Source organism: Cetorhinus maximus, chromosome 15, assembly GCF_964194155.1.
Source record: "Cetorhinus maximus chromosome 15, sCetMax3.hap1.1, whole genome shotgun sequence".
NCBI lineage: Eukaryota > Metazoa > Chordata > Chondrichthyes > Lamniformes > Cetorhinidae > Cetorhinus > Cetorhinus maximus.
Window position 1 is genome coordinate 34,977,826 of NC_135893.1, and position 27,685 is coordinate 35,005,510.

Genomic DNA, 27,685 nt, shown 5'->3' on the forward strand with positions numbered 1-27,685 from the left:
GTTGTCAGGATATTGTACTTAATGTTGAAATAAAACATATACAAAGGGACTTTGATGGACTAACAATATTGACCCAGAGTTGAGGTTGGCAATGACTGAACGATGCAGACATTCATTACACTTGCACTTTCCCACAGATTTTTTTAAGGCTTTTGCACTGAAACTTGTGGTAATTAGAAATCCATTTCAGTGCATTGCCCTATTCAGACAATCTTGGACCTGGTTGAACACAGAAAGCGACAGCATGTCTCTTCAACCAAATGCAATGGAGGATTCTTAATGAGGAGTTCAGAGTCTGAACCAGAACGCTTAAGCTAGAATAGTTAATTCAATGCCAAATCATGTACAGAAACAAAGCGCGAAAAGGAAAGATGGGATTGAGAGAGGGGGGTAAAAAGAATCAAAGAAAATGTTTTCTTTAAATCTCCAAGAATAATTAAAATCAGAAGGAATGAGACGTCATACTTATGAAAGTTAACTTGCTTCTAATGGGATAGGGCAATTCGGGCAGCAACCTCCAGATTTCCACGTTTAACTACACTGTTCAATTTACTCTTTAATAGTGGCCAGCATTGATAATCTTATTGATATTTTTAACCACAAAATCCCAGCATATGTTAATCCTAAACTTTCAAGATTTCAAAAACCCTCCATCTAGACAAATACTGTACAGAAAACGAACCATTTACTGTAAAAGTTAAGGCACCAACAACACCCTCAAGCATCTTTATATGTGCTTCCAATTAACAGTGAAACATAATAAGATTTATTTGGCTTTTAACTGAAAGAATACTTGAATAATTAGGAGTGAATTACATATGAGTGTGAGTTGTTGAAATCATCTTACAGCTCAAACCTAGCATTAATATAAAAAAAGTGGATAATAAAAGTCCAGATTTAAAGTCATTTTTCTATAGAAAACATATTTAACAGAACTTGAGTACTGCTGAAAAAAAGAGACAGTCAGTGGAAGCTTTTCATCTTGTACTCATCAGGACAGATTCACAAGGATATCAAATCTAAAAGGGAACAACAATTTGTACCGCATGAGAGGGTGCTCATTAGTTGGCAAGTGGACTCTGATTGGTAAAGGCATTGCCATGGAGAATGCCCCAGGGAGCAGTTAACTGCCAAGCTTTTGTTTAAATTCAAACCAAGCAGCTCAACTCTTATTGGTCAAGGCATTGCCATTGGGAATGAACCAGGGAATGGCAATTCCCCCAAGCCTTTGTTTTGCTGAAAAAGGTGCAATGCGTGGACATGTTCTTTCTGTTTCCAAAGGACAGGGCCCTGTGTGTGATAGCTTCTAGCATGATTTTTTTTTTTAATTTTCATTCACAGGATGTGGGCTTCGCAGGTTGGGCAGCTTTTCTTGCCCATCCCTAGTTGCCCTTGAGAAGGTGGTGGTGAGCTGCCTTCTTGAACTGCTGCAGTCCATGTGGTGTAGGTACACCCACAGTGCTGTTAAGGAGGGAGTTCCAGGATTTTGACCCAACAACAGTGAAGGAACGGTGACATATTTCCAAGTCAGGATGATGATCAAACAGGCTGTTTTGCGCTGGATGGTGTCAAGCTTCTTGAGTGTTGTAGGAGGTGCACTCATCCAGGCAAATGGGGAGTATTCCATCACACTCCTGACTTGTGCCTTGTAAATGGTGGACAGGCTTTGGGGAATCAGGCAGTGAGTTACTCATCACAAAATTCCTAGCCTCTGACCTGCTCTTGTAGCCACAGTATTAATATGGCTAGTCCAGTTCAGTTTCTGGTCAATGGTAACCCCACAGGATGTTGATAGCGGGGGATTCAGTTATAGTAATGCTATTGAACGTCAAGGGGCGATGGTTAAATTCTTTCTTTTTGGAGATGGTCATTGCCTGACACTTGAGTGGCGCAAATGTTACTTGTCATTTGTCAGCTCAAGCCTGGATATTGTCCAGGTCTTGCTGCATTTGGACATGGACTGCTTCAGTATCTGAGGTATCTTTGGTATTCTTGCAAATCTCTCCTGATGAGGGCAGGACAAAAATCTTTGAAGCATCTCTCTTTTTCAGTAAACCCTATTTTAGAATGGTAAGCACATGTCAATATAATCATTACAGCAAAAGAATAATTTTCAGAATTGGCACAATTTATTTTTCTGCATTTGTTGCTTTCATCCAAAAGTTGTACTTGATTTGCCTGGAGCTAGTGAAACCTTTGTAGGTTCACATGCCAAGATATCATTCCTTCAGTGGTACTGTTATTACAGCAGTGCTCAAAGGAAGGGTGGAGCAGTGTGTTAGGAAAGAATTATTAACCAGGTCTCCACCCATTTGTCCCTGTATAGGATTTCCTGTCAGAAGTGATTATAGCCCCTGGAAGCATGTCATATTCTAATGATGCAGTTAAATCATACATTATTATTGCCTTTTTAACATTGAATACTAATGTCAGAAGACAACAGGAGTCTTGCCATGCCAAAGAAGGCAGAACAGAATAAAAACCAAAATTTAAATGAAGAAGGAGAATAAACTAGTTGTGTTACGTTAGAGTGCCAAATCTATATCCATAGATTCTGCTACTTTATTAGTTCTAACATGTATCGTTTGCTGAAGCTTACTTATTCCTTTTAGGTGCTACAGCTGTAGACTAAAATCTGTCCAGTAAATTTTAAATTACATTTTCTGGTCAGTATGGGAACTGAATCCCAAGAGCAATGAAATTTTCAGTTCAACTGCCCAGTACGGTGAGTTCCCAATCTCAGCCCAGCCACTTTGGGACGTTTGACGCATTCTATTGATCAGCTTGCACCAAGTCCCTTTGGATAGCTCTTTTTCATAGACCAATACAACTGATAAAGCAATTCTTTAGAAAATCCCTACATTTTTTTATGGTAACATTCTACTAATACCTGTACTCTGGCAGTTGATGCTGGAAATGTCCATTCTAGTCTCCAATACTGTCATTCTTACATACACTACACACGCCAAACCCCCTTACATCTTCATGTTTTGAAATCATGATCTCCATCTCCACGAACTCACTTTCTCCAGAACCTCCCAACTATGGACTCTTTATTATCTTCTGTATTTCTTTCCTCCTAGGTTTTTAAAATCATGGCTTGATATCACTTAACCCCTATTTATGATTTACAATTGTTATCTCTTTCCAACCTTGGCAGTGCCCTTTACCTTAGGCCTTCACTTCATCTAAATGTTAGGCACCAATGCAAATATTTTCAATAGGAAGAAATGTTCAGAATTGACCAGATGTAGCCTGTCGCTATGTGTTTTAAGTAATTTATCTTTGAAGTCTTGGCATAACTATAATGCCTAGTTTAGAAGTATTAATATGGAGCTTTTCCAACTCTGAGGGTCTCAATATCTCTTGGGTTAATGTAGTTTGGTGTTACTTGGTAAAGTATTTTGAAATAGTCTGACATTTAACTATTCCATCAACAAAAACAACTTGCATTTATATAGTGCCTTTAACCTCATCCCGGTATTGTGCCTTTACCTTTAGTTCCACAGCAGCAGTGCCAATCAGAAGCAAGGATTCTGCATCCCAAACATCAATCTGCAATGTCTGCATGGCCAGGTATTGCATAAACCAGCGCTGTTCTCCTTCCTTCATGTAACTTGGCTCCACCATGAATTTCAGCTCCAACCCTGGAGTATCTACAGCAGGTGGAAATGAGAATTAATCTAAAGGTAAATCAAATAAAGGATAAACAGTTTGAAAAGGAAGCCAAATGAAAATTCACTCCTGAAATGATCATATAAAAGTGAGAAGACGTAATAGTACGTAATAAGTTTCATTATTTTTAAGAGGAGTTGCTTTTCCAGTGTAAGAACAGACCCTTAAAGTATTTCTCAGCTCTCCTGACTTCTACAGTCCAAGATATGAAAAAAAACTGAAAAACCCTTCAGGCCTCTCCATAGCAACCACGAGCACAATCCTCCACAAACACAATATAATGTTAACTCTATGGGGGGGTGGGAAGGAGGGGTGTGTGGAAGCAGAAAAATAACCCTACGGTCAACTTCACAGATTTCTAGTGCATTCCTTCCCAACTCAGAGCATGGCTGTGCCTCAATTTCCTTAGGAATGTAGTGTTAGGAATAATAAGGTAGGTTAAATAGTAGTGATTATAGAGTTAAGGGGGGGGGGGTGGTTAGGTTGAGTATAAAGCAAAGTGGAAAGTGGAATTGAGGTTTATCAGATCAGCCATGATCTCATTGAATGGCGGAGCAGACTCGTTGGGCCAAATGGCCTACTTCTGCCCCTATGTCTTATGGTCTTATGGTCTAAAGTTGGTAACAAAATATTGAGGGCTAAAAGCCAGCATATCTGCATAGGTGGTGGTAACTCAGGGCCAAGAAGATATTTGAATGTGAGTAATGTCTGGGTAGATTAGGTGATGCCAATACTCAAGGTCAGCCTAACCACTTAAGTGCAAGAAGTGTCTGAGGAGCTACAAACAACTTGCACAATAAACTCAATGCACATGCGTGAGAAGGGGAAGTTGTCTACGGCTCCTGGCATATTTATGTATTAATCTTACATACTGCAGGTGTGCTTGCATATTAACCTTACATTAGCATTACAAAGCAAAGTGTATAAAGACACGCCATACTGTAGGGACTTTAAATAGTCCTGAAGAGTCTACCGTGATTAGGCAGGAAGTTTGGCTCAGCAAACCATCAATGAATCCATTACTTATGAGTTGAAAGTTGCCTATCTCATAACATATTTTTATATTAGGTTAATATTAATTTGATAAACATACATTGTTGATCATGTAACTTTCTGTCCTCTAAATCCTGTAACAGGGTAAGGATTTTCTTAACACATAGGACTATACAGAATTGGAAACAAACATCTCTATCCGTCAAGCTGGTTTCAAATTCGCTTAATTCTTATCCCACTTCATCTCCAATAATCTTCAATAGCTCCATCTGCCAAAACTTATCCACTATCATCTTAAGACTTATAACATCCTCCAGGTCCAGTGCTTTTAGGATAGAGTATTCTATCTGCTTGTCATTCTCTGCAGAAACAAGTTATATCGTAACTATGTATTTATCTTTTCCTGGCACTGAATGTGGTAATGTGACCAGTGTTGGCACATTAAGCCAACTATGAAGGCTAAATTCCATCGATTCTCAGTTCTTTCGATGTGTTGGGACTTGTTGTGCAAAATATAGTCCTATACCAAAATCTGTCCTTTAGTCTAATTGCTAAATCAAACTGGTATCTTACTGAGACAACTTAGGCTAACATCCATCTCATAAATGATATGAAGTTTGTATTTCTCATAGTCAACAGTGGTGACAATAATAATCTGTCTCTTTTCAATCACCGAAGGCATATTGTACCAGATAAATGAGCTCAATTTACAAAATAAATTAAGCAAGTAATAAGCAATTCAATTAGCAAAGCATTTGCATCAATTCCTGTTAACCTGGTGGTGCTTGCTACTATGGGAGGAGTTAAGACAACAAGCATAGGTACATTTAAGGGTAAGCTAGATGTGTACATGAGGAAGAAAGGAACAGAAGGATATGTAAACGGGGTTAGATGAAGAAGGGTGGGAGGAAGGTCTTGTGAAGCATAAATGCCGGCATGGAGCTGTTAGGCCAAATGGCCTGTTTCTGAGCTGTAAATATGTTGTAGTACTCACTTAAATTACCAGCGCCATTTTTGTTGAGTGGCACAAGGATGAGAGGTGTAGACTTCGAAGTTCCCTTTTCCAAGTTGCGCATTTTCACAAGTTTCACCTGCTGTGTTGTTACCGGTGGGAAGCGATAAAACTGAAAGGTAAAGTAGACTGATCCTGGCTGATTACTACCCTCAAATACTCTGAAAAAAAATTCAAAGGCAAGAACTTACTGACGGTAGCGTAGTCTTTACTCAAATAGTTATCGCTTGCACACATCAGATGGTCAGCCTCCATTCATTTTGCACCTTGGTGGCTAATGGTGCAGATGCTACCTGTTCAATGTAAAACTAAGTTACAGTGAGTTGTTATAAAAGACATCGATGGAAAGAGCAACCTCATGTGATTGTGAATTTATACTCTGAAGCATTTAAAAATGTAGACACACACATTCTTTAATAGGTATAACATGCCACAAATTTCTACAACTGCCGCATTTTTTATTCATTCATGGATGTCAGTGTCAATGGCAAGACCAGTATCTAGTACAGTTTGCTGGTGTGAGTATCACAATTTTGCATGACAAGTCCCAGACACAGCAAAAATGCATGATTCTGATCAGCCATTTGCACTGGCCGTAGTGTCTGTTGGAAATTTTTTGACCTTTTCTCCTATGTCCCCAGGTATAAAAAGTCAGGAAAAAATGGCAGGAGACCTGTTTAACCAGGTCTCCATTCCTTTCTTGTTGCCTCTGAGAATTGGCTGGGTAGCCAATTAGTCCAATTAATGGGCCTATTCAGGCCAATCTGCTGATGGTGATTGGAATTTTCCAATCAGCACACAGGGCCTCCTGTTGAAGCCAAAACACAGCTGAGGGATGGAGGTGGCCTCCCAGCTGCAGATCCGGGAGAGGGTGCTGTTTTCACTCCACCTTGTGAAGAAACCACACCACCCCAGCCCTGCAGGTGCCATGGTTATAGTGCCACCATCTTGAAGCACCCTCTCTTCCTTCCACCTACATCAGCAGCTCCCAGCTCTGACAGTGAGAATGCCAATCTGTCAGTGCTGTGGGGCGTCCTATTGGCCCTCGAGCCTTGGGAGCCCACCAACCGTCCTAATTGGACTGAGCTCCTGGGGGCAGCCACTTCATTGGTCACTGCCTTCAAAATCGCCTCCAGGCCCCACTGCCGGCATCTCTGGGTTCCTAGCCAAGAACCCATCCAAGCGTTGGTATTTGGATCTGTGGAGAAAGACAAAGTTAACAGGCTGTTAACTCTGTTTCTCTCCACAGATGCTTGCCTGACCTAGTGAGTCGTTCCAGCATTTTCTGTTTTTAGTTCAGCTTTCCAGCATCTGCAGTATTCTACTTTTGTTAAAAAAATATTCTACTCCATCCACAATTCCTTGATAGTTTAAGCCCAATGCAAGCATTGAAACGTGCAAGAACAGTCTGTTCCCTTATATCAAAAATACCAATTAGTAAAGCAGTCTGTATGCATTTTAAGTATGTCTGCAATCTGGTCTGCTTTTCCCTAATATTTCAACAATACTTAACAAGCAGTGTAACTCGTATACTGATGCAGGGGCCTAGATTTTCATCGCCGGCTCATGAAATGTGAGTCAGGCCCTTTTGCAATCTCGCAAACGCACACCTCACATCTGACTTTGCCCAGGATTTTAGATTTTTCACACAAGGGCAATGATAGTTTGAGAGCCACACTGCAGTGTAGGACAAATGTGGGTGCCAAGGCAGGCTGGTTAAAAGGCCTGTGACAGCTCTTGGGGACAGGAGTCCAGCTCCCAACATCATACTTATGGCCCCTAAACCTCACCCCTCAGCCCTCCATCCACCCCACTTTGCCCCCTCCATGAACCCTCTTTTCCCATGCCACCATATGCTCCCTCCATGTATCCTCTGTTGCCGTTCACACAGTATCCACTATGTACAGTCCTCAGGTGCCAGGCAATTGCAATGAGGGCAGATGAAAAAAAAACTTAAACCTGAAACAATCTAATAAAACTCTCATTCAAAGCTCTGTTATTGATAGTGTTAGTGATAGTGCAAAATTAATGTCAACCCATAGGAAAGAAAGGTTTAATTTCTTAAGTGGCCATTAAGTTGTGCAAATAAAGAACCATGTATTCAGGAACCACATCAAAGGCAGGTTATGTTTTACACCCTCTTAAAACAGTCAATCACTCCACTGAGCAGCTGTGTCAATAGAACTAATACTCTCTTAGCTTTTGGAAGTCAGCCAAGCATTATAAGAGCAACAACTATTAAAACAAACCATTACAGCTCCAAGATGTCAAAAATTTTTACACTTACCTTTCAGAATGTTCCTGACTCCTCAGCAACCCTCCCCCAGTGGTCACAAACTCTGCAAAGAGGTGCAGTTGTTTTTGGGCTTCCAAAATCCACACCAGCACACAAAAATAGCATGGGAAAGAAAATTCAAGTTCCCTATGGTTCTCATAGTAGCGGCCTCAACCTCAGGAGGTACATGTGTGATTTGCAGTTAAGACCTTCACGAACCGCGAAAAGGCTGCACAAAAATGACATGGGGTCGCGAAGGCACAGGAAAATTGTTTCCAGCCAAAATACTAAGTTCAGCATTTCGTAACCAGAGACAAAAATCTGGCCCAGAGTCTCCAACTGAGATGTTAACCACTTCAATTGCTAATAATTGTTGTATAGTTGCTGCATTTACAGTTTTGCTTCTTATCTCTACAGTATGCTTCTGGTGCTGTGAGCTCACACTGCTCTCAGTATCTACAGGATAACTATAGCAAAACAGGCTGGTTACATATTTAACATGAATTCTGTTCCTTCAAATTCCGCAGGGTTAAATGTTAAAATAAAATTGCATTTACATAACTCCTTTAATGACTTCAGAACATCCCAAAGTGCTTCATGACAAATGTAGCACTTCTGATGTACAGTTGCTGTTACAATGTAGGGAAAAGCAGCAGGCAATTATTTGTGCACAGCAAGATGCCACAAACAGCAATGAAATTAATGACCAAATTACCTGCTTTTGGTGACATTGAATGGGGGATAAATGTTTCCCAGGACACCAGGCTCTTTGTTGAATAGTGCAGTGGAACATTTCACATCCCTCAGAGGACAAAGGGTCTTTGATTAATGTCTCACCTGAAATACACCATCTCAGAATATTCCAGTGCACCCACAGTAAGCACTGAAGTGTTAGCATAGAATGTGTGCTTAATTTGTATGGCTCTGTGACTCAGAGACGAGATGCTAATTGTCAGGAAGAAATAGTAATGTATATAATGTTACTGGAATTTTTTTTAAAATAGAGGTTTAGTCTGTGTGTGTGTTAATTGAATTAAAGCTAGCTAGTCTGGGTGCTTTGATGTACAGTAGTTTTGAGATGTAAACAGTAGGTAGAGGGTACATTTGCATTTTATTGAATAGCGCATTCAAGAGTGGGAGTGAAATCTTGCACCTAGCTAGGAGACACCAAGCAAAGTATATATTACTAATAAAATTGGTACTATGAAAGGGATTCAAAGGGCCTGGTGATACAATGAGAATTTACATTCAAAGGGGGAAGGTGGGTATAACAGAAAGGAATTTTTTGTGTACAGGTCAAAGGTATGCAAGATCTAAGCCTGTAAGCCTACAACTGTCTGCAAAGGAACCTCATTTTGAATGCGTAAGGTGAAAAATGCTTTGCCTGGTGTCTGTTTAAGTCTATTGGTTAATGTTGTCTTAGTGGAGATTAATTTGGGAATTTGTTAAAAGTTATAATAGTAGTAATTTGTAGCCATGTGTATACGTTTACTTTGATGTAAATTAATAAATGTCTCATTTAGTTTGATACAAAAGCCTCTTGAGAACTGGTTGTCCTATTCCTGAATTTAGAGCACCAACTCAAAACATATCAATTGAAAATATAGGTTATGACAGTTGTTTAAAGTTTCCCCCTGGGATTTTAAAGAACTCAGCCTTTACAAACTGCTGTGTCATAACAATTGGGGGCTCTTGGTGGGATAAAATTTATAATTCCTCGATTGGTGAATCTTAAGGTTAGGAGTACGAGAAGCACTTTGAATTCAGGAATTGGTGAGGCTTTTTAGAAGTGGTGAGACTGCAAGATGGCTTTGGCAATTGCTAAGACTTGTATGGGAGTAGAAGATATAATTCTAATTGGGTTGCAACAAATAACCAAGAGTAAGTTAACAGAGTTGGAAGATAAGTTAAAACTGGGGTTACCTGTGAGGGCTAAGAAATCAGATATAATTAAAAGTATATCACAGTTGGAATTGAAACCTGACACTAGTGAGTCACAGCTGGAGGTAGTGAGACTTCAGTTAGAATGAAGACACTTGAATTTGAACAAGCTACGGAATTGAAAAAACTTGAATTAGAAGCAAAGGACAGGGAAATAACATTTATAAGGGAGCAGGTAGAAAGGCAGGAGAGAGAAAGAAAGCAGGAAAGGGAATTAGAAATTGTGAAGATAGAGAAGGAGGAAAGAGAAAAAGAGAAAGAGACAGAATTCCAACTGAAAATGTTGGCAGTTAAAAAAGAGACGCCAGTAGGTGAGGAAAGACATCTCCAGAGTAGAACCCAGTGGGGAGATGTTTAAATTTGTACAAGCTCTTCCAAAGTTTGAGGAACAAGATATTGAAGCATTCTTTATTTCATTTGAGAAGCTAGCTAAACAGATGTAATGGCCATAGGAAAACTGGGCATTATTATTACAGTCTAAGTTAGCGGATAGAGCGCAGATGGCCACTGATTGGAGTTAATGTTCTCGTATCTCAAGCTTGGGTAAGTGGTTTCTCAATGGTGAAAGAGGCCATTTGAGCTTTGGTCTGTGTGCATCTATGAAAAGACAACAATTTTTGATGCCATGTATATAATTTGTTGGGCACAAACAGTGTCAACCCAACTAAGTCTCACTTTGAATTTTTAAGCATTTTTTAATATTTAATATGTTATTGCATATAAGTAGAGAACCCAAAGAAGCCTCTAGAAATTGATGACTGCCCTCATTATCCAGTGTCTATGAGTGGAATTTCTCTACATTACAACACTGACTGCATTTGTCATGAGTTTGGTGGTGACCCCGTGGACAACCTTCCTGTCCCACTGCCAGTTGATGCCCACTTAAGGGCCTCATCCCATCACCACTTGCATTAACCCAGCAGTGGGCAGGGGACTCGCCATGTGGGGAGCATGATAAAAAAAACATGTGCGGGGTTGTTGTGGGATCCTGTTGCTGCCGGGGGAGCTGGAGGGGAAAGTCAGTGCCTGATCACAGGATCTGGCATTGGGAAGGGTGGGGGAGGGGGCTCCTGAGAGCTACCCTCCTGCTCTTTCTGTCAGCCTCCTTCCCAGCAATCCCAACCCCATGCCCCCACCCCCCATCATAACTCACCTTTGACCTGGGATCCAACAGCGATCCAGGTCCTTAGATGTGTGTCATATCCACAGCAGCCACTGCCTCCCGTGGCGCTGAGCACGTGAGTGCATTTTCTGTCCATTCTCTTCTCTCCCTGCATCACCCAACAACAGTGAAGGAACATTTCCAAATTCAGATAGTGTGTGACTTAGGTGGGAGCTCAGAGATGGTGGTGTTCCCATAGACCTGTCTCCCTTGTCCCTCTTAGGGAGTAGATGTCACAGGTTTGGAAGATACTGCCAAAGAAGCCTTGACAGTGCATCTTGTAGATGGTACACACTGCTGCCACTGTGCATCGGTGGTGGAGGGAGTGAATGTTGAAGATGGTTGATGGGTGCCCATCAAGCAGGCTGCTTTGTCCTGGAAGATGTCAAGCTTCTTGAGTGTTTTTGAAGCTGCACTCATCCAGGCAAGTGGAGAGTATTCCGTCACACTCCTGACTTGTGCCTTGCAGATGGTGGACAGGCTTTGGCGAGGCAGGGGGATTCCTAGCCTCTGACCTGTTCTTGTAGCCACAATATTTATGTAGCCAGTCCAGTTCGGTTCTGGTCAATGGCAATCCCCAGGATGCTGATGGTGGGAGATTCAGCAATGGTAATGCCATTGAATGTCAAGAGAGATGGTTAGATTCTCACTTGTTGAAGATGAGCATTGCCTGATTCTTGTGTAGCACAAGTGTTACTTGCCACTCATCAGTCCAAGCCTGAATATTATCCAGATTTTGTTGAATGCAAGGACAGACTGCTTTACTATCTGAGGAGTTGGGAATAGTACTGAACACTGCAATCATCAGTGAACATCCCCACTTCTGACCTTATGATAGAGGAAAGGTCATTGATGAAGCAGCTGAAGATGCTTGCACCTAGGACACTACCCTGAGAAACTCCTGCAGTGATGTCCTGAGATTGAGGTGATTGACCTCCAACAACCACAACCATCGTTCTTTGTGCTAGTCATTTTGCTATAATACTGAACAGGGAAATATTCATCAGCACATTTATGATGTTATTGCATATAACGGCCATAGTAATACCCCTACTACAGTTGGCAATCATAGTGGTGAACCCACATCATACTGCTCCATAGCGCAGGATATTAGTACAGCCCTACTTTATTTAAAGTTCAAAATCATTCACGCTGTGCATCATCTTTCCACTCTGTCTCTTTAGCCTCCATCAAGTTTTAAGGTCAGCCACTTTGACAAATACAACAGTGAACCTAATTTGCCTGCTTATCAGCTTTGATAACACATCCCTGCAGTTGTATTAGCAAATCCTGCCAGAGGATGCTTTAAGGCTTAAATTGACATCCCACTGCTCTCAATTTCAGATCTCCTTCACGTATCATAGATTTAGCCTTGAAGGAACACTCCAAATTGAGTCATTTGTGCCACTTGCCCTTAAAAGAATATTAAATTGAAATGTCTCAAGGTGAATCTCACAATAGCTACTGCTTGGCTTCTCAGCTCCATGCTGGCTCAATTTATTTTCGCCAAAGTGCTGTAGCTCTAAGTTTCAAATGCGCTATTCTAGAACATAATAACAGAGGAAATAAAAGCAGGAGTAGGTCATTTGGCCCCTTAAGCCTGCTCCTCCATTCAATAAGATCATGGCTCATCTGAGTGTAACCTTAACTCCACTTTCCTGCCTTACGCCCCCCATAACCCTCGAGTTCCTTGTCAATCAATAATCTGTCCAACTCAACCTTGAATATGACCCAACCTCCACTGCTCTGGGGAAGAAAATTCCAAACACTAATGATCCTCTGAGTGAAGAAATTCCTCCTCACTTCTGTCTTAAATGGAAGACCCCTTACTTTTAAACTGTGCCCCCTAGTTCTAGATTCTCCCAGGTGGGGAAACATCCTCTCATCACCTATTCTCTACTTTAAACATCAGGCAGCTATTTGACAATCAAACTGGTAAACTGGTGTATGTTTGATCTATGCTAAGCAACCACTTATAGTGGATGTCCAGCAGAGAGCTCAAGTTTGACATTCACTATCACAAGACCTTCCCCAGCTCCTGTGGTGCCCATCTTTGCTCTCAGGCATGAACAATTTTACGAGGCCCAAGTGGCAATTTTTTGTGTTTTGCTGGAGATTATTAAAACGCAACTGCCAATATCCCAACTTCCAAGCTGTATTTCTAAATCACTACAAAATAACATGGTTTCTTTCAGCAAAAACCTGGCCACTGGTGGAGAATTTTGGTAATGAAGTGTTAAAAAGTCAGCTTAACACTGAAATATTCAGCAGCTCCTAATGTTTTCCTCACAGAAAAGTTGTTAAGGATTGTTGTGCAGTTATCAACTGCCAATGAGATATTAGATCACTAGAAATTATTACCACAGCATTGTTACTTAGCAGCAAGGAATGCAGTAGTGATGCTGTTCAGCTGCAAAAATCAATGGCTTTTTGCTTCTGAGAATAACCTGACATATACTGTATTCTCTATCTGACTTGGTGCTAGAGCCCTTTTTATTCAATAGAGTACTAAGCCATCCAATCCTATAAGATCTCTTTTCAGTGGACTAAATACCCCAACATTCCAGTAGAATGTGCACTTCTGGAGGGTGCAAGTACTTTGGACGGGAATTAGATAGAGAAAATCATCCCTGCAAGGAGTTCCTTGAAACTAAGAAGAACTTGCATTTATACAACACTTCTCATGACCTCAGAACATCCCAAAGCATTTTGCAGCCAATGAATTTGAAATATCGTCACTGATGTAATTAGGAAAAATGACAGCCAATTTGCGCACAATAAGGCCCTACAAATAACAAGGAAATCAATGACCAGATCATGTTTTAAGTGCTGTTTAAGGGATGAATGTTGGTCAGGATTCTGGGAGACTGCTGTACTCTTCCTCAAATAGTGCCGTGGGATCTTTGATATCCATCCGAGAGGGCAGCCCAGGCCTCAGTTTAACATCTCATACAGAAGATAAGACCTCCGACAATGCAGCACTCCCTTAGTACTGCAGATACGAGTCAGCCTAAATTACATGCTCAAATCTCTAGAGTGGGGCTTGAACATGCAACCTTCTAAATCAAATACAAGAGAGCTACCACTGAACCAAGGCTGACAAACTAAGCAATGAGACCAGTCAAAACCAAGGACAAACCAACCAGAGATGTTGGTGAGTGCAACGCAGTCAATGGAGGGCCACAGTAAAAATTTTCATTACAAAAAATATTTCAAACACCTGATGTCAACAAGAGTATTAATATAATACTAATGGAAATGTTCAGTAACAGAATTCACAACCATAAAGGCTTCCTTGAACAATGAAGATGACTACTTAAGAAACTTCTGTTGAAAAGAATTTGTCTGTACTCCCAAGCGGTTTGTTCTTTGTTTGGATTGCTGCGCACAGAGGTGAACAATTAAAAAAAGGAACGGCTTTCAAGCAAAATTAAAGGCTACAATCCTCAATGGGGTGCAAGGACAGAATTGGAAAGGTTCAAAAACAGTTAGTGAAAACGACAGGACGTGAAAAGACAAGATTCACGGTGGTAGTAGCCTGCATGGCCGACGGAACAAAATTAAAGCTTATATTAATTTTCAAACACAAAATTATGCTGAACATCAGGCGTTTTTGTGCATGTCCATGACCAAGGTTGGATGGATGTGGGTTGAGTGAAGTTATGGATCCATGATGTGTGGGATCGGCATCCTGGTGACCGACATAAAGAATGCAGTTTATTAATGTAGAATATGTTCATATCCAATTTAACCAATGAGATCAAGAGGTGCCTGCAAAGAAATAACATCCACATTATAGTTATATCTGGGGGTCTAATGTCCATAGTTTAACCTTTGGATGTGTGCGCCAACAAGCCACTCAAGCCATTCACGCTGAATGGAATAAGTGGATGGTTGATGGAGAAAAGGCCCACAATAAAGAGTGGAAATATGCGTACTGCCTTGCTTGATGTTTTGTGTGGTTTCATCATAAAATCGTGGGATGTTGTTAGTGCACAAAGTGTCATCAGATCATTCAAAAAAAGCGGAATATCCAACTGTTGTGGAGGGATGATAATGAAAGCAAAGGTGTCAAATCTGATCTAGAGTGGGCCCCTTACAATGGTGCCATAGCCAATGTGAGTCAGGATGAATTCATTGAACTCTTTGTGTTGGATGCTGAAGACAATGGATAGAATTTTCCACTAGGTGCGGTAGTGGGTGGGCAAGTCGGCATGATTCCCACTGGGCAGCAGGGCAGATTTTCGCGTCCCATTTTCCGCTTTTCAGCTCATTAATTACACAACAACAAAGAGCTCGTCGAATCTCATGGCGGAGCGGGCAATGATTCGTCTGCTCCACCATTACTTCATGGGGTCCAAGATCCTGGCACCATATTTAGACGGCACCCGCACACATATTCACTTGCTGCAGGCCAGGTGTGTGCTGAAGGTTTAAATTAGCATGCTGTCCAAATTTTCCAAACTGTCTGCTTCACGGTTGAGCAAGGCCTCCCTGGAATTCTCCTCCAGGCTGTCCAGGAAAGGCGGGAGGTCCTCTTTCCTCGGGATGGGAGTAGGAGGTCCTCCCACCCATGCTGATCTGGAAGGAGGTCATGAGGGAAGTCAGTGCCTTTGGCATTCAACAAAAAATCGCCCTGCAATGCAGGAAGGGAATGAATGATCTGATACGCAGGGTAAGTCAACTTTCTACTCACTTCCAACTCATATGGGCATCAGGCAGTCTAAAGGTTAGAATCTACAGGGTTGCCACACACTACCAGTAGATGGGACATCAGCACTGAATGCCTGCCAACCACTTCAAGATCACCATCTCATGTAAAATCCTGCACAAACAGCGTCTAAATCCCTTGCTGGGAAGGGCTCAGCACACACAGCAGGTATGCATGCTTCTGAACTGCTCTTTCATCCATAGTGCTCACAGTCAATCCATCTGTCTTTATGCAGGACAAGATCGCCCATAACCAACGGGAGACAGCCAAAACTGGAAGGGGCACTCCAGAGCTGAGGATACCCTCGTTCCATAAGGAGCAGACCGCAGCGTACACTGGCAAGGACAGAAATCACTCCTACGCAGAAAGCGAGATCAGCCTCCCGCAACAGCCTGCAAGGGTCCATCCAGTATACATCGACCACATGTGGACAATGACTATGGGTGACCTATAGTGTAGCAGCCTGCCTAGTCAATCACTAATCATCTCTTTTCTCTATTCCATCCACCAGCAAGAAAAGGCAAAGGAAGAGTTTGATCATTTGCCTCAGCCCCAGCCCACCTCAGATGAGGATGCTGAGGAACCATCAGATGAAGGCCCATCACTGCATCCACCTGTACCCTCCACCGGTGCAGGTACACGCACATTGGTGGGTCCTAGTTCTAGAGCACTCAGAATTGCCATCTGGTCATCACTCATGGGCACGTGCCCACAGCATACGGAAGCAGTGACAGCGGAGGTCTCTGATGCTCAGAGAAATGCTGGAGACCAGACTCCTGCAGAGTTCGAGTCCGAGCCTCTGGAATCAGCCTTGAAAAAAGTTGGAGATGCAAAGACAGGCAGGAGATAATCAAGCAGAGTTGGCAGAGGCCGTCACCAGGCTGGGGCGAATAATGGAGGAGTCCGTCCATGTTTTGCCTGATATCATGGCTCCGACATGCGAGCACATCAAAGTCTCCATGGGAAGGCTGGCAGCCGCTTTGGAGTCCCAGCGGTTTCTGCCAGATTTGCACTTGGACCTGCACACCATCGCTTTAGCCATGCATGCGTCCCACAGTGGCTAGGCGAGAGGGGGACAGGGCAGCTCGAACTCTCTCCAGGTGCTCCTCCTCCTCAAAAAGTGAGAGGGGGGCCCTCAGGCACCCAAAGGGAGGAGGAGCACCAGCCAGACACCGCAGGGGCATCCACCCAGGACATTTCCAGGGTGCCTTGCTGCTCCAAATCCCCTCTGCCTATGACACCATCAATTCCAGCAGGCCAGGCCAAGGAGGGTATACCTGCCCCAGAGTAGGAGACTCTGAGCAGGCTTGAGCCATTCAGGCCTTGAGCCTCCGGTGGACGCCTGCCAAAGTTGTCTCAGACAACAGGACATAGCAGCCAACAGGCTGCCTCCATCTCTGCTGCAGGTGTTGGGGCTGCACGTGACGGTAGAGTTAGAGAAATTAAGAAGTTTTGAATGAACAATGGTGGCACAAGTGTTCATTCATTCACAGTACAGAATCTTCACCATTGTAAATATATTTTGCTTTTATCCCTCTTCAAGTCTCAAGTATTGAATGGATAATCGATGTGTTGCAAGGTCCCGCGTTCATTCAAGTGTACAAAATGACTCCCCACCATCCCGCCAACAACTATCTCCCATTTCATTCCTCCGTTTCATTAAGTCTCACTCAATCTCATCATAGTGATTCGCCTTTAGGTTCATATCAGCGACATGAACAAAGGCAGTTTCTATATCAAAATGATGGCTGGACAAGTGACCTGCTGAGGATTGTTTATCAAGGTTAGTGATTATTCTGTGCTGTCGCACTGAAGTCTGCAAGATATGGATGTTACAAGTATTTGTCACAGCCAACTTTGGAGTCTTTTCGCCCAAATGCACTTTGCATGGCCTTTTTTTAATTACTGAGAGGTTTTGGTTAAAGTAGTGTTCTTCGTCAAGCACCATAACCTTTCATACCTCTGTAGAGTGTGATTTCTTTCCTGTGTTTAAGGCTGAATGTTATTCCTTTATTAGTCCCCGCTCTCCCCATGCATGACACGGAGCGATGGAAGTTGGTTCCCCCCAGTGACATTTGAAATATGTGCTAGAGGGGAATTAGTGTGTGATGTCAGAGGTGTGTGATCATTCTGAGGAACTCATCCACTTAGCTGTGAGAATTATAATTTGCTCCTGAATGTCTGCCTAGCAGTGCTTCACTGAATCCCCTTGAGGTCACAGAACACAAATCAATATGTAAATCATGGCATGACTGTGCATTCACTGACTTAAGGTTCTTAGAAATCATTGGCCTTTATGAGATGGATGATGTCGAAGACTGTCATGGCATGAAAGCAATGCTCTGACACATCTCCTGATGAGTTCTCAACAGTCTCAATGAAGAAAATAAGCTATCATTGACTGGTGCGTCAAAACTGTCTGGGCCACGTCTCTCCCAGCAGCCAGAGCAATGCAGGATGTAAACTTGGCACATTTCCGACAAAAGCAGGGTTATCAGTGTTTGTCAATAATCACACAATGGTCCTGCTGGAACACTCTTTGTGAGGACAATCCTAACTTAATTTCCAGTTTTGGGTGCATGCTGTCGTGTTACTGATTACTGCAGCCTGGTGTCCGATGGCATCTGGGGGCTCAGTATCAAGATGCAGCCTCTGCGTTAATCGTATTTGAGAGCTGGTGTTTGGAGATATGGTGCAGTCCAGATGAGCTCCCTTTTGAGACCATCCACTGACCACCCTAACCACTGACAAATGTTTTTCATCTTGCTATGCCGCTGTAAGGCATGCATGAGTGCATCTGTGTGTGCAGTAGCATTTCAGTCTCTTGGAGGATGCCATGCCCACTAACTTGTTGGTGCCATGCCTGAGAATTCTTTCAAGGAGTCACATGAGTCACATGTGATGCGGATAAAGGGAACCAGTGAGTCTACTGTACTTAGATTTCCAGAAGGCATTTGATAATGTGCCATATCAAAGATCATTGCAAAAAATAAAAAAATCATGGTACAGGGGGTAACATATTGGCAAGGATAGACAATTAGTTAGCTAACAGGAAGCAGGGAGTTGGAATAAATGGGTCTTTTGCTGGTTGGCAGGATGTGACAAGTGGTGTGCCACAGGGATCAGTGCTGGGGCCTCAACTTTTTACAATTTATATAAATGACTTGGATGAAGGGAACAAAGGAATGGTTGCTAAATTTGCTGACAACACAAAGATAAGTAGGAAAGTAAATTGTGAAGAGGACGTAAGGAGGCTACAAAGTGACATAGATAGGATAAGTGAGTGGGCAAAGATCTGGCAAATGGAGCATAATGTGAGCAATTGTGAAATTATCCATTTTGGCAGGAAGGATAAAAAAGAAGCTTATTATCTAAATGGTGAGACATTGCAGAGCTGTGCGATTCGAGGGATCTAGGTGTCCTAGCGCATGAATCACAAAAGGCTAATATGGAAGTACAGCAAGTAATTAGGAAAGGTAATAGAATGTTATCATTTGTTGTGAGGGGACTTGATTACAAAAGTAGTGAGGTTATGCTGCAGTTGTACAGGGCACTGGTGAGACCACATCTGGAGCACTGTGTACAGTACTGGTCTCTTTATTTAAGGAAAGATGTAAATGCGTTGGAAGCAGTTCAAAGAAGGTTTACTAGGCTAATACCTCGAATGGGCAGGTTATCTAATGAGGAAAGGTTGGACAGGTTAGAGTTGTATCCACTGGAGCTTAGAAGAGTAAGAGGCGACTTGATTGAAACATAGAAGATCCTGAGGGGTCTTGACAGGGTTCATGTGGAAAGGATGTTTCCTCTTGTGGGAGAATATAGAACTAGTAGTCACTGTTTAAAAATAAGGGATCACTCATTTAAGACAGAGATGAGGAGAAATTTTTTCTCTCAGAGCGCCATGAGTCTTTGGAACTCTTTTCCTCAAGAGGCAGTGGAAGCAGAGCCTTTGAATATACATAGATTCTTGATTAATAAGTGGGTGATAGGTTATCTAGGGGTAGGCAGGAATGTGAGGTTCAGGTTACAATCAGATCAGCCATGATCTTATTGAATGGTGGAGCAGGCTCGAGGGGCCGAGTGGCCTACACTTGCTCTAATTTGTACTATGTGTGGTTGGGGGCTTAAGGATGTGTGCTTGCGTAGTGCTTTTCCCATTCCGCAGTGGCCACATGGTCCTTAGGCTACTGCGCCTTCCAAGGATGACCTCATCATTAGGGTTGAAGGTGAATTATGCTTACTCAGTGATCATTGTGAGATTGTTGACCCTTTATGGCATGTTGAAGACATCAGTTAAGGTGTTGTAATGTTCCCTGAATCGAGGTGTGAAGAGAACTGCACTCGTAACAACTTGTCTTAATCTTATTCCTCCTGGAAACTTGCGGCTATGAGGTTGTCATGGGCATGTCTTCCGCATCATGCCCTGCAATGGCATCCTCATGTGGCTCGTCTGAATCCCAGTCCTCTTCAGAGCCAACCCCTTCAAATGTCCTCCTCAGCTAAGTAGATGTCTAGCTCCTCCATGTCTCCCTGTGGCAAAACATCCCCAATTTGCAGTGCAAGGTTGTGCAGAGTGCAGTAAAACGTTGATGCGGGACACCTCCTTTGGTGAGCATTGGAGAGCCCCACCTGATCAGTCCAAACATCAGAACCACATCTTTAAGAGACCAATAGTCTGCTCTATTAGGAGCCCTGTGGCTGAGTGTGCAGCATTGTTTCTCTCCTCAGCTGCACTCTGTGGACGATGAATGGCTTTCATTAGCCACATCTTTAGGGGGCAGCCCTTATCAGAGAGGAGCCAACCTCCCTCAAATGCTGGATCTGCTTTCTGTGATCACAAATCAGCTGGACATTCACAGGGTGAAATCCTTTTCTATTAATCAATCTCACAGACTGCTGTTCTCAAGGCAAACAGTAGCGCCCTGCATTTGCCGAGAGCCTGAGATCGCAGCAAATCCCATAGCTCTGGCAGCCTGGCTTGCTACAACCATGCGGAAATGCATGCAATGGTGAGCTTTAGTGAAAAGGGCATCAGTCACCTCCCTTATGCATTTGTGCGTGACTGATTGTCAGATTCCGTACAGGTCACCAGTGGAGTCCTAGAAGGAACCACAGGCAAAAACATTCAGTGCAGTAGTAACCTTCAGAGCAACAGGCATTGGATGCCCTCCAAGTCCATGCGGCATCAGTTCCTCATGAAGAATGCAGCAAATACAAGCTACCACATCCCCAGACAAGCGGTGGCGTCCACAGCACTATGCTTTGCTCATCTCCATGAATAAGCTGCGTCTTCTGTAGACCCTCGGTCGCACCAAATGTCTTTGTGGATTTGGCGCCCTCTCAACAACATCTGGGACTTCCTAGGGCTACGCTGGCTCTTGATCCTCAGGGTGATGGTCTTCTCTGAGCTGTGCCAATCGGTGACGGGTGCCCCTTCTCCCCCTTCTAATCAAAGCTATCAAGAAGGCAGCATTGCCTGCAGCCTGCATTCTCCACTCCTCCTGGTTTGTGTGAACAGATATAATTGAGTAAGCAATGGTAGTTCCTGTGGAATGGTCTCCCTCCATATACAAGCCAGCTATCCAGTCTCCAGCCCTTGACTTTCCCTTTGCCTGCACATCAAATACCAAGGCCTTGCAGGATGATATCATCCTGGAGGGCAACGAGTGACTGAGCATTCCCCTCAGATGTAACTACGCATTCACAACAACAGTCTTCATTAGGGTCAAAAGACCCAAGTCTGAGGATCCACAGTCCGCCTTGCGTTGGTTGTCCTCCAGTGGCCTTGACAATAGCTATGGATTCTCGGTAACTGCACTTATGTCCTGACTGCAAGCACGGTGCCTTGAATGCCATGACCAGTGCACTGGGAGGCTTGAAGGGCCCATGGTGCCTCTGCGCAGCAGACTGGCCACTGATTCTTGGACCCTGCATCCATTCTGACATGCCTCTGTAAGGATCAGATACCAATTAAGACCATATGCACTGCAGCTCCCAAACATAATGAATTGTCAACTGAATGTGAACCATTAACAAAGGAGCCAAGCTCATTCATTATGCATGAGATCCTCGAGTTCAGTACTCAGTTGAGATATGCTCTCCATGGTTTAAGCAAGACAGTTATAGGGTGCCCCTTCAATCGGCCAAGATTGCTGTACTGAACACCTTCCACACCCTGAACTATTTTTTCTATCTTGTTTCAGGAACTGCGTTATTGCAAGGTGAGCTCGAAAACCTCCCCCTGTTACACTTGAACCCATCATTATTCATATTGATATTCCTGTCCTCCTGACTTTCCAGACCCCCCACCCCCATAAGACCATCCAATACCCCCCATGACTTTTCAGCTACTGACTTACAGGATGCAGATGCCTTCCCTGACCATGACTGTGCCATCTGCCTCACAGTACCATGACTCAAAGCCCCAGGAACAAAAGCCTTGGGTGACTGACCATACCCTGCACACAATGCTGTGCACAACTGTCATTGCCCAGAGACGCAATCCCCCACTCAAGATCAGAACCAAGACATGTATGCTTTGCAGAGCCTTTTAACATAGCCTGTAAGATTTGATCAGATCTGAAGAATTCCCTCGGACAATCTCTTCAATATATCTCTGACAGCGTGTCTTCAGCCCCAGGAAAGTCTCTGACTTTGCTTTGGACAGTCTTATAAGTCTTTTCCCAGGACTGTCTTTCACCACTCTATTCTGTTCCTTGACCACCCCCTTGTCCTGCCTCTGTCTCCCCTCTCTCCACTGGTACTGCCTCCCATGCCCAGCCTAGGCACACCTTGTGATACAAGCACCCAAAATCTTGCAGCAACACCCTTGAAGGAAGGTGAAAGCAGCAGCGTCTATGTACCTCGGAGTTATTGACAAAGTGAAGCTTGGCAGGTGCACGCCACTTATATACAGTCGGGAAACAGGCCTTTTTAATTATCCACTGGCTGGGCACTTAATTTGGAGGGGGAATATAATTCTGGTGAATTGGCCTTTTAATGAGCATTCATGAGATGCAAACGAATACAAAAATGGCTCCCGGCAACGATCAGCAGGAAACTTAACCAACCTTTATCCCTTCATCAAAGACAAAATTCCAGACAAATTGCCCGCTGGCGGAAAACTGGCTTTTTCCATCATGCCAAAGTTAGTGACCCCACCCGTCACGATTTCTGCTACTGGTGGGAGTGGAAAATTCCACCCACTTGATTTGACAGTTTTAAAATGCTTTGATCATGGTTAAAGGTATCTTTGCACAATTAATTTATTCAATATAAATAACCGGTGTTATGTTTTAATTTCACATTTCAAGATGGCGACCACCCACACCTGCAGTTCACATTTTATACTCAGTGTATAAGTCAACTCCCATTTTTGGAAGGTACACTGTAAGCTACAGTATATTGGATTTATCTTGTAGCATCTTGAAATTATCAGTTCCATTCATATTCCTTTAAGTTGATGAGGGCAAAAAATTTTCTGTTGTAAATTATGGCGTAAAATGAAAAGGTTTAAGTAGTATATGAAATGGAGACTGTATGTGAGTTGCATTATATAAGGTATATATAATGAAGAAAAGGAATGTGATGATTAAACACTGTATAGGAATGTGAAAAATATGTTGGTTATGACAAGGGAGAACATAAATGTTGAATTCTCATTCATGCTTTAGCCTCCATAGAATGAAATGTGGGCATATACCTTATGCTTAACAAGCTGTGGCTCATTTCTCTGAAAAAGAGAAAGGCTGAGAGTTGACCTGATAGAGAACTTTTAAGATTTCCGAAGCGTTTGATAGAACAGGTGTAGAGAAGATGCTTCCACATATGGAGAAGACTAAGTATAAGATAGGTATTAATAAATCCAATAGGGAATTCAGGAGAAACTTCTTTACCCAGAGAGCGGTTAGAATATGGAACCTGCTACCACAAGGAGCAGTTGAGGTGAATAGCATAGATGTATTCAAGGAGAAGCTATATAAATCCAGACAAGGGAAAAAGGAACAGATGATTATGCTGACAGGGTCAGATAATGACAGAGGCCATTTTGAGCAAACAGCCTGTTTCTGTCCTTTACATGCTCTGTAATTCTATGTAACAGTGGCCCACGTAAGTTAGATTTCCAAAAACCTGCAACTATAGTGTTACTCATACTTTGTACCAAACCAAAAGGAATATCAATGGTCTAATGAACTATTAAAAATAAATCTTTGAAAGTGCACTGTCTTCCTGCCACACTCAACATTTCTTTTTCATTGACACTTAAAGGCTTTGCAGAAATTCCAAAGAACATGTTTGATACATGTGCAATTGTAAGTTTGTTCTAAGTCAACACACTTCAGCTACTCAAGATAATGGTTACTTAGAGTCCAGACATTCCATTGCTCCTTACCTGCTGAAAGCCAGAAATTGCAGAATAATCTCATTGCACTGAAGATGGTCTGCTTTTTCCCTCTGCAGATTAAAGTTTGAAAGCTCATCAGGGTCAATCACTGTTGCCAGTTCATTGTTATCATCTAGGATCTCAGGGAAGCCAACACCATGCATCTGCGCTAAAGCTGCTCTTGAAGTCACAGTGGTAGTCCTAGGAATCAAACACAACAATCATTAAAAACAAAGTTGGCTGTAATTCAGGAAATGTTAGAAGCAATACACCTTCCTCACTACCACTTGGTTTAAATCCATCTCAGCCAGATGAGCAAAGTTCACCTTTTAAGCATCCTCAGTGCAATTGGTTCAAGGATGAACAATTCATGGGCCGCAACTTCTGAAGAATGGCAATCACTGTCGAATTGTCATTCCGCTCCTATATTTTTTTACCTTGCACTGGAGCTCTGCATTTCTGGCCCGGACTTCCAAACTGAGCCTCTTCAGAAATGCAGAGTGTACTAGGAGTCCTTCCACATCGTGCAGGATTGTCAGAGGAAGCCAAGCCATGCCCCCTTTTTACGGCACTAGCTGCTGTACTTTGGTAAGTGTTCATTCACTAACACAGTGAAAAGCTTTTTATCATTTAAATAGCTTTTCACTGTGTTAGTGAATGAGTGTGAGTGAGGTAAGGGTGCCAGCTGGGTAGGGAAGGTTGGGTGGGTAGGGTAGTGAGGTCAGGTCAGGTCAAGGTCGGTGGGGAGTCAGAGGATCGGGGGGAGTTAATTCTGAAGAGAGTCGTACAGTAGTTAGACCCTTTGGGAATTCTGGAACACAACTGAACAATTCAATCATTCATACTGTAGTAGAGGTTCAAAAGATGATATTTCTGTAGGACAAAATAGCAGGAGAATTTTAGAGAAACAGAATCTGGAGATGGCTGATTTCTCAGATCTGAAGAATTCTGAAGGTGTCAGCCCCAATGTAAATCATGTGAACATCAATCCTAAACATGTTTCTGTAGCAAACACACCTCAAAGGGGTTACATAGATGGCAGACTCAATGAGAGTCCTACAATATTCATGCGCCAAGAGAGCCCCATGGAATCCAAACTCCTGAAGATCACCCTTATGGTGAAACATAAGGGTCAGGACAGGGAGTCAGAAGGTCAGGGAGTCAGAGGGTCAGGGGCAAAGTTGGTGGGTTAAGGGCGGAGTCGAAGGGTCGGGGGTGGCGTCAAAGGGTCAGAGGGCAGACTTGGAGGGTCTTGGTGGAAACCAGAGGGTCGGGGGGGTGGGGGGTCGGAGGTTCAGCGCAGGAGTCGGAAAGTCAGGGCAGGCGTTGGAGGGTCAGGGCAGGAGTCGAAGGATTGGTGGAGTCGGAGAGTCAGAGGGTCAGGCAGGAGTCAGAGGGTCAGGGTGGGTGTCAGGGGGTCGGCTGGGGGGTAGGGGGGAGTTGGAGGGTCAGTGTATTTTTATATAATTGGGTAGAACCTCTCTGTCATGCACAGCCCATTCAGTGCCACTTCAAACTGCATTTTTGCACATAAGCTTACAGCCGACCCTGTCCCTGCCTCTACTGAGCCACTGCTCTGATTCCCTACAGCTGCTAATGTCCACTCACCTTGCTAAAAATTAGCAAACTTACCGTGGACAGGCTCTTGGAGTGCACAACAATGTTAAGTGCCTTATTAATAGGAGAGGACCGGCTCCAAAGCCTACTGACTCCATCTTCACGAGAGCAGCGAAGGGCAGAAACCACGCTCCTTGGTGGCCATTCTTTCTGCCTTCCTGTTTCCATTCCCATCTTATCAGGGCCAGGAAAATCTGGCCCCGAGTCTCACACAGGTGCCCAATTTTAACTTTGTGTAAGTGAATGGATTTTGAGTGAGTTAAAATCTCATCCCTATTGATTTCAATAAATTGGAGATATTTTCAGGCCCTGTTTCTCTGAGTCAAAGTTCTCAAAAACAACGCATATCCGCATTACCCAATTTTTGTCATGCATTCATTACAAAAGCAACCCTTACTTATCAATTGTTTTTCCAAGAAATAATCATGAGGAAATTATAAATTTTATATATCTCTTTGAAGAGCTTGCCATTGATTGGCCATTAAAGACTTGATTTTGTGATCGTGGTCAAGAGAATAGTCTGTATGCACAAATCTATTATTTGCAAGCATTGTAGAAATCTAATTCTCAAATTAAGGTTATTTGGATTAGGACAGGTTGGTCATTTTGTTTACCTGCATTATTGTGGTCTCAATTAATTCCTGAAAATAGAAATATATATGGGGTCTGAAATTCAATGGCGCTGCTCCTATCTTCAGGCACAAAATGGCACCAAAGCATCCAATATGGCAGGTGGCATATACACACTCATTGCTACCCAGAACTACTCTGCCCGCCGTATTGGTAAAGGCAGGAAAAGTGGCATACAGGGCCTGCATCCGAAACAGGTGCTGGGAACTTTACATATACAAATAGCAGGCCTGTTGAAGCTTACTTTGTAAAACTGGGCTGCCCTAAAACAGCCAGTGTTGGGACAACTGTATTCAAGTAAATATGATCACTTAGGGATGTCTGCAAACAAAAGGATAAGTTTAAAAAAAGTACTTACCTAAATGTGGAGCCAGGAGATGCAGAAACTCTGGACCCCGTGTCACATTAAAACAATACAGGCTGATGCTGGTCACTGTTTGCCCTTCTCCTGATTGCCTCTTCCATCTACCAGTCACTCCTCCTCCCTCTCCTGATCACTGCACCACCCACCCACCCATCTCTTCCTGGTCACTAGCTCCTCCTGATCACTCCCCCATCACCCAGATGCCCTCTCGCCCGATTACTTTCCTCCCTTTCCCAGGTCCTATCTAAAGGTCTCTGATGGCATATGGAAAGATAGTGAAGAAACTGGGGAAGGTGAGGGTTTGGGCCTGGGCTTCAGCTTAGTAAATATGCTAATATATCTATCATAAATGTCACTGCTTCCAACTCTTTCTTGTATGGTCATTGATGGTACATCAAGGGTCACAAGAAAATTGAGCAAACTCCTCAGTGCACAGCTTGCAATTTCTGTGACTCACAATGCGCAGAAGCACAAAGCGAGGCCGCTCAGCCCATGAATTCAAACAGAAGAATGCTCATTTTATGCTGTAACTATATATGTTGAAAAAAAATCACATTCTCAGAGTGAACATTTTCAGGTTGCACATTGACACAGTTCGCCAGCAAGTCTTTAATTACAGAGAAACAGGTATTCTCTTTGTTTTTTTGAAAAATAAATTTTCTTTTTAATCTTTTTAGGGAGGTTTTCACATTCCCAAAAAAAAGTTAAGTGAAATTTCATAATATCTAATTATAGCTTTAATAACTATATTATCTAACAATGCCTGGTGGTTTTCCAAGGGATGACATTTCCATGGTCCCTGCAGCTCAGGAATCATTGTATGCCATAGCATAGTAAATCATCTCCATCATTCAAGCATTCTGAAGCTTTCTGGCCAGATATACATCCCCCTCCTTTTAAAGAAGTTAATCGGCACTGCATT

The 27,685-nt window shown here is 42.9% G+C and overlaps 1 protein-coding gene across 8 annotated transcripts in view; it reads right to left on the bottom strand.

Moving 5' to 3' along the window:
* nphp4 (nephronophthisis 4) overlaps positions 1 to 27,685 on the bottom strand; it is a 504,277-nt gene that overhangs the window by 108,083 nt on the left and 368,509 nt on the right. For all 8 annotated transcript variants that reach the window (XR_013578910.1, XM_078558224.1, XM_078558219.1 and 5 more), the window contains 3 exons: positions 24,162 to 24,353; positions 5,663 to 5,841; positions 3,496 to 3,656 (listed from right to left, as the gene is read on the bottom strand). Coding sequence is in view for 7 of the 8 variants with exons in the window: in XM_078558224.1 (XP_078414350.1) it covers positions 3,496 to 3,656; positions 5,663 to 5,841; positions 24,162 to 24,353 (532 nt within the window). In the remaining variant the exon portion in view is untranslated. The remainder of the gene's footprint in view (positions 1 to 3,495; positions 3,657 to 5,662; positions 5,842 to 24,161; positions 24,354 to 27,685) is intronic.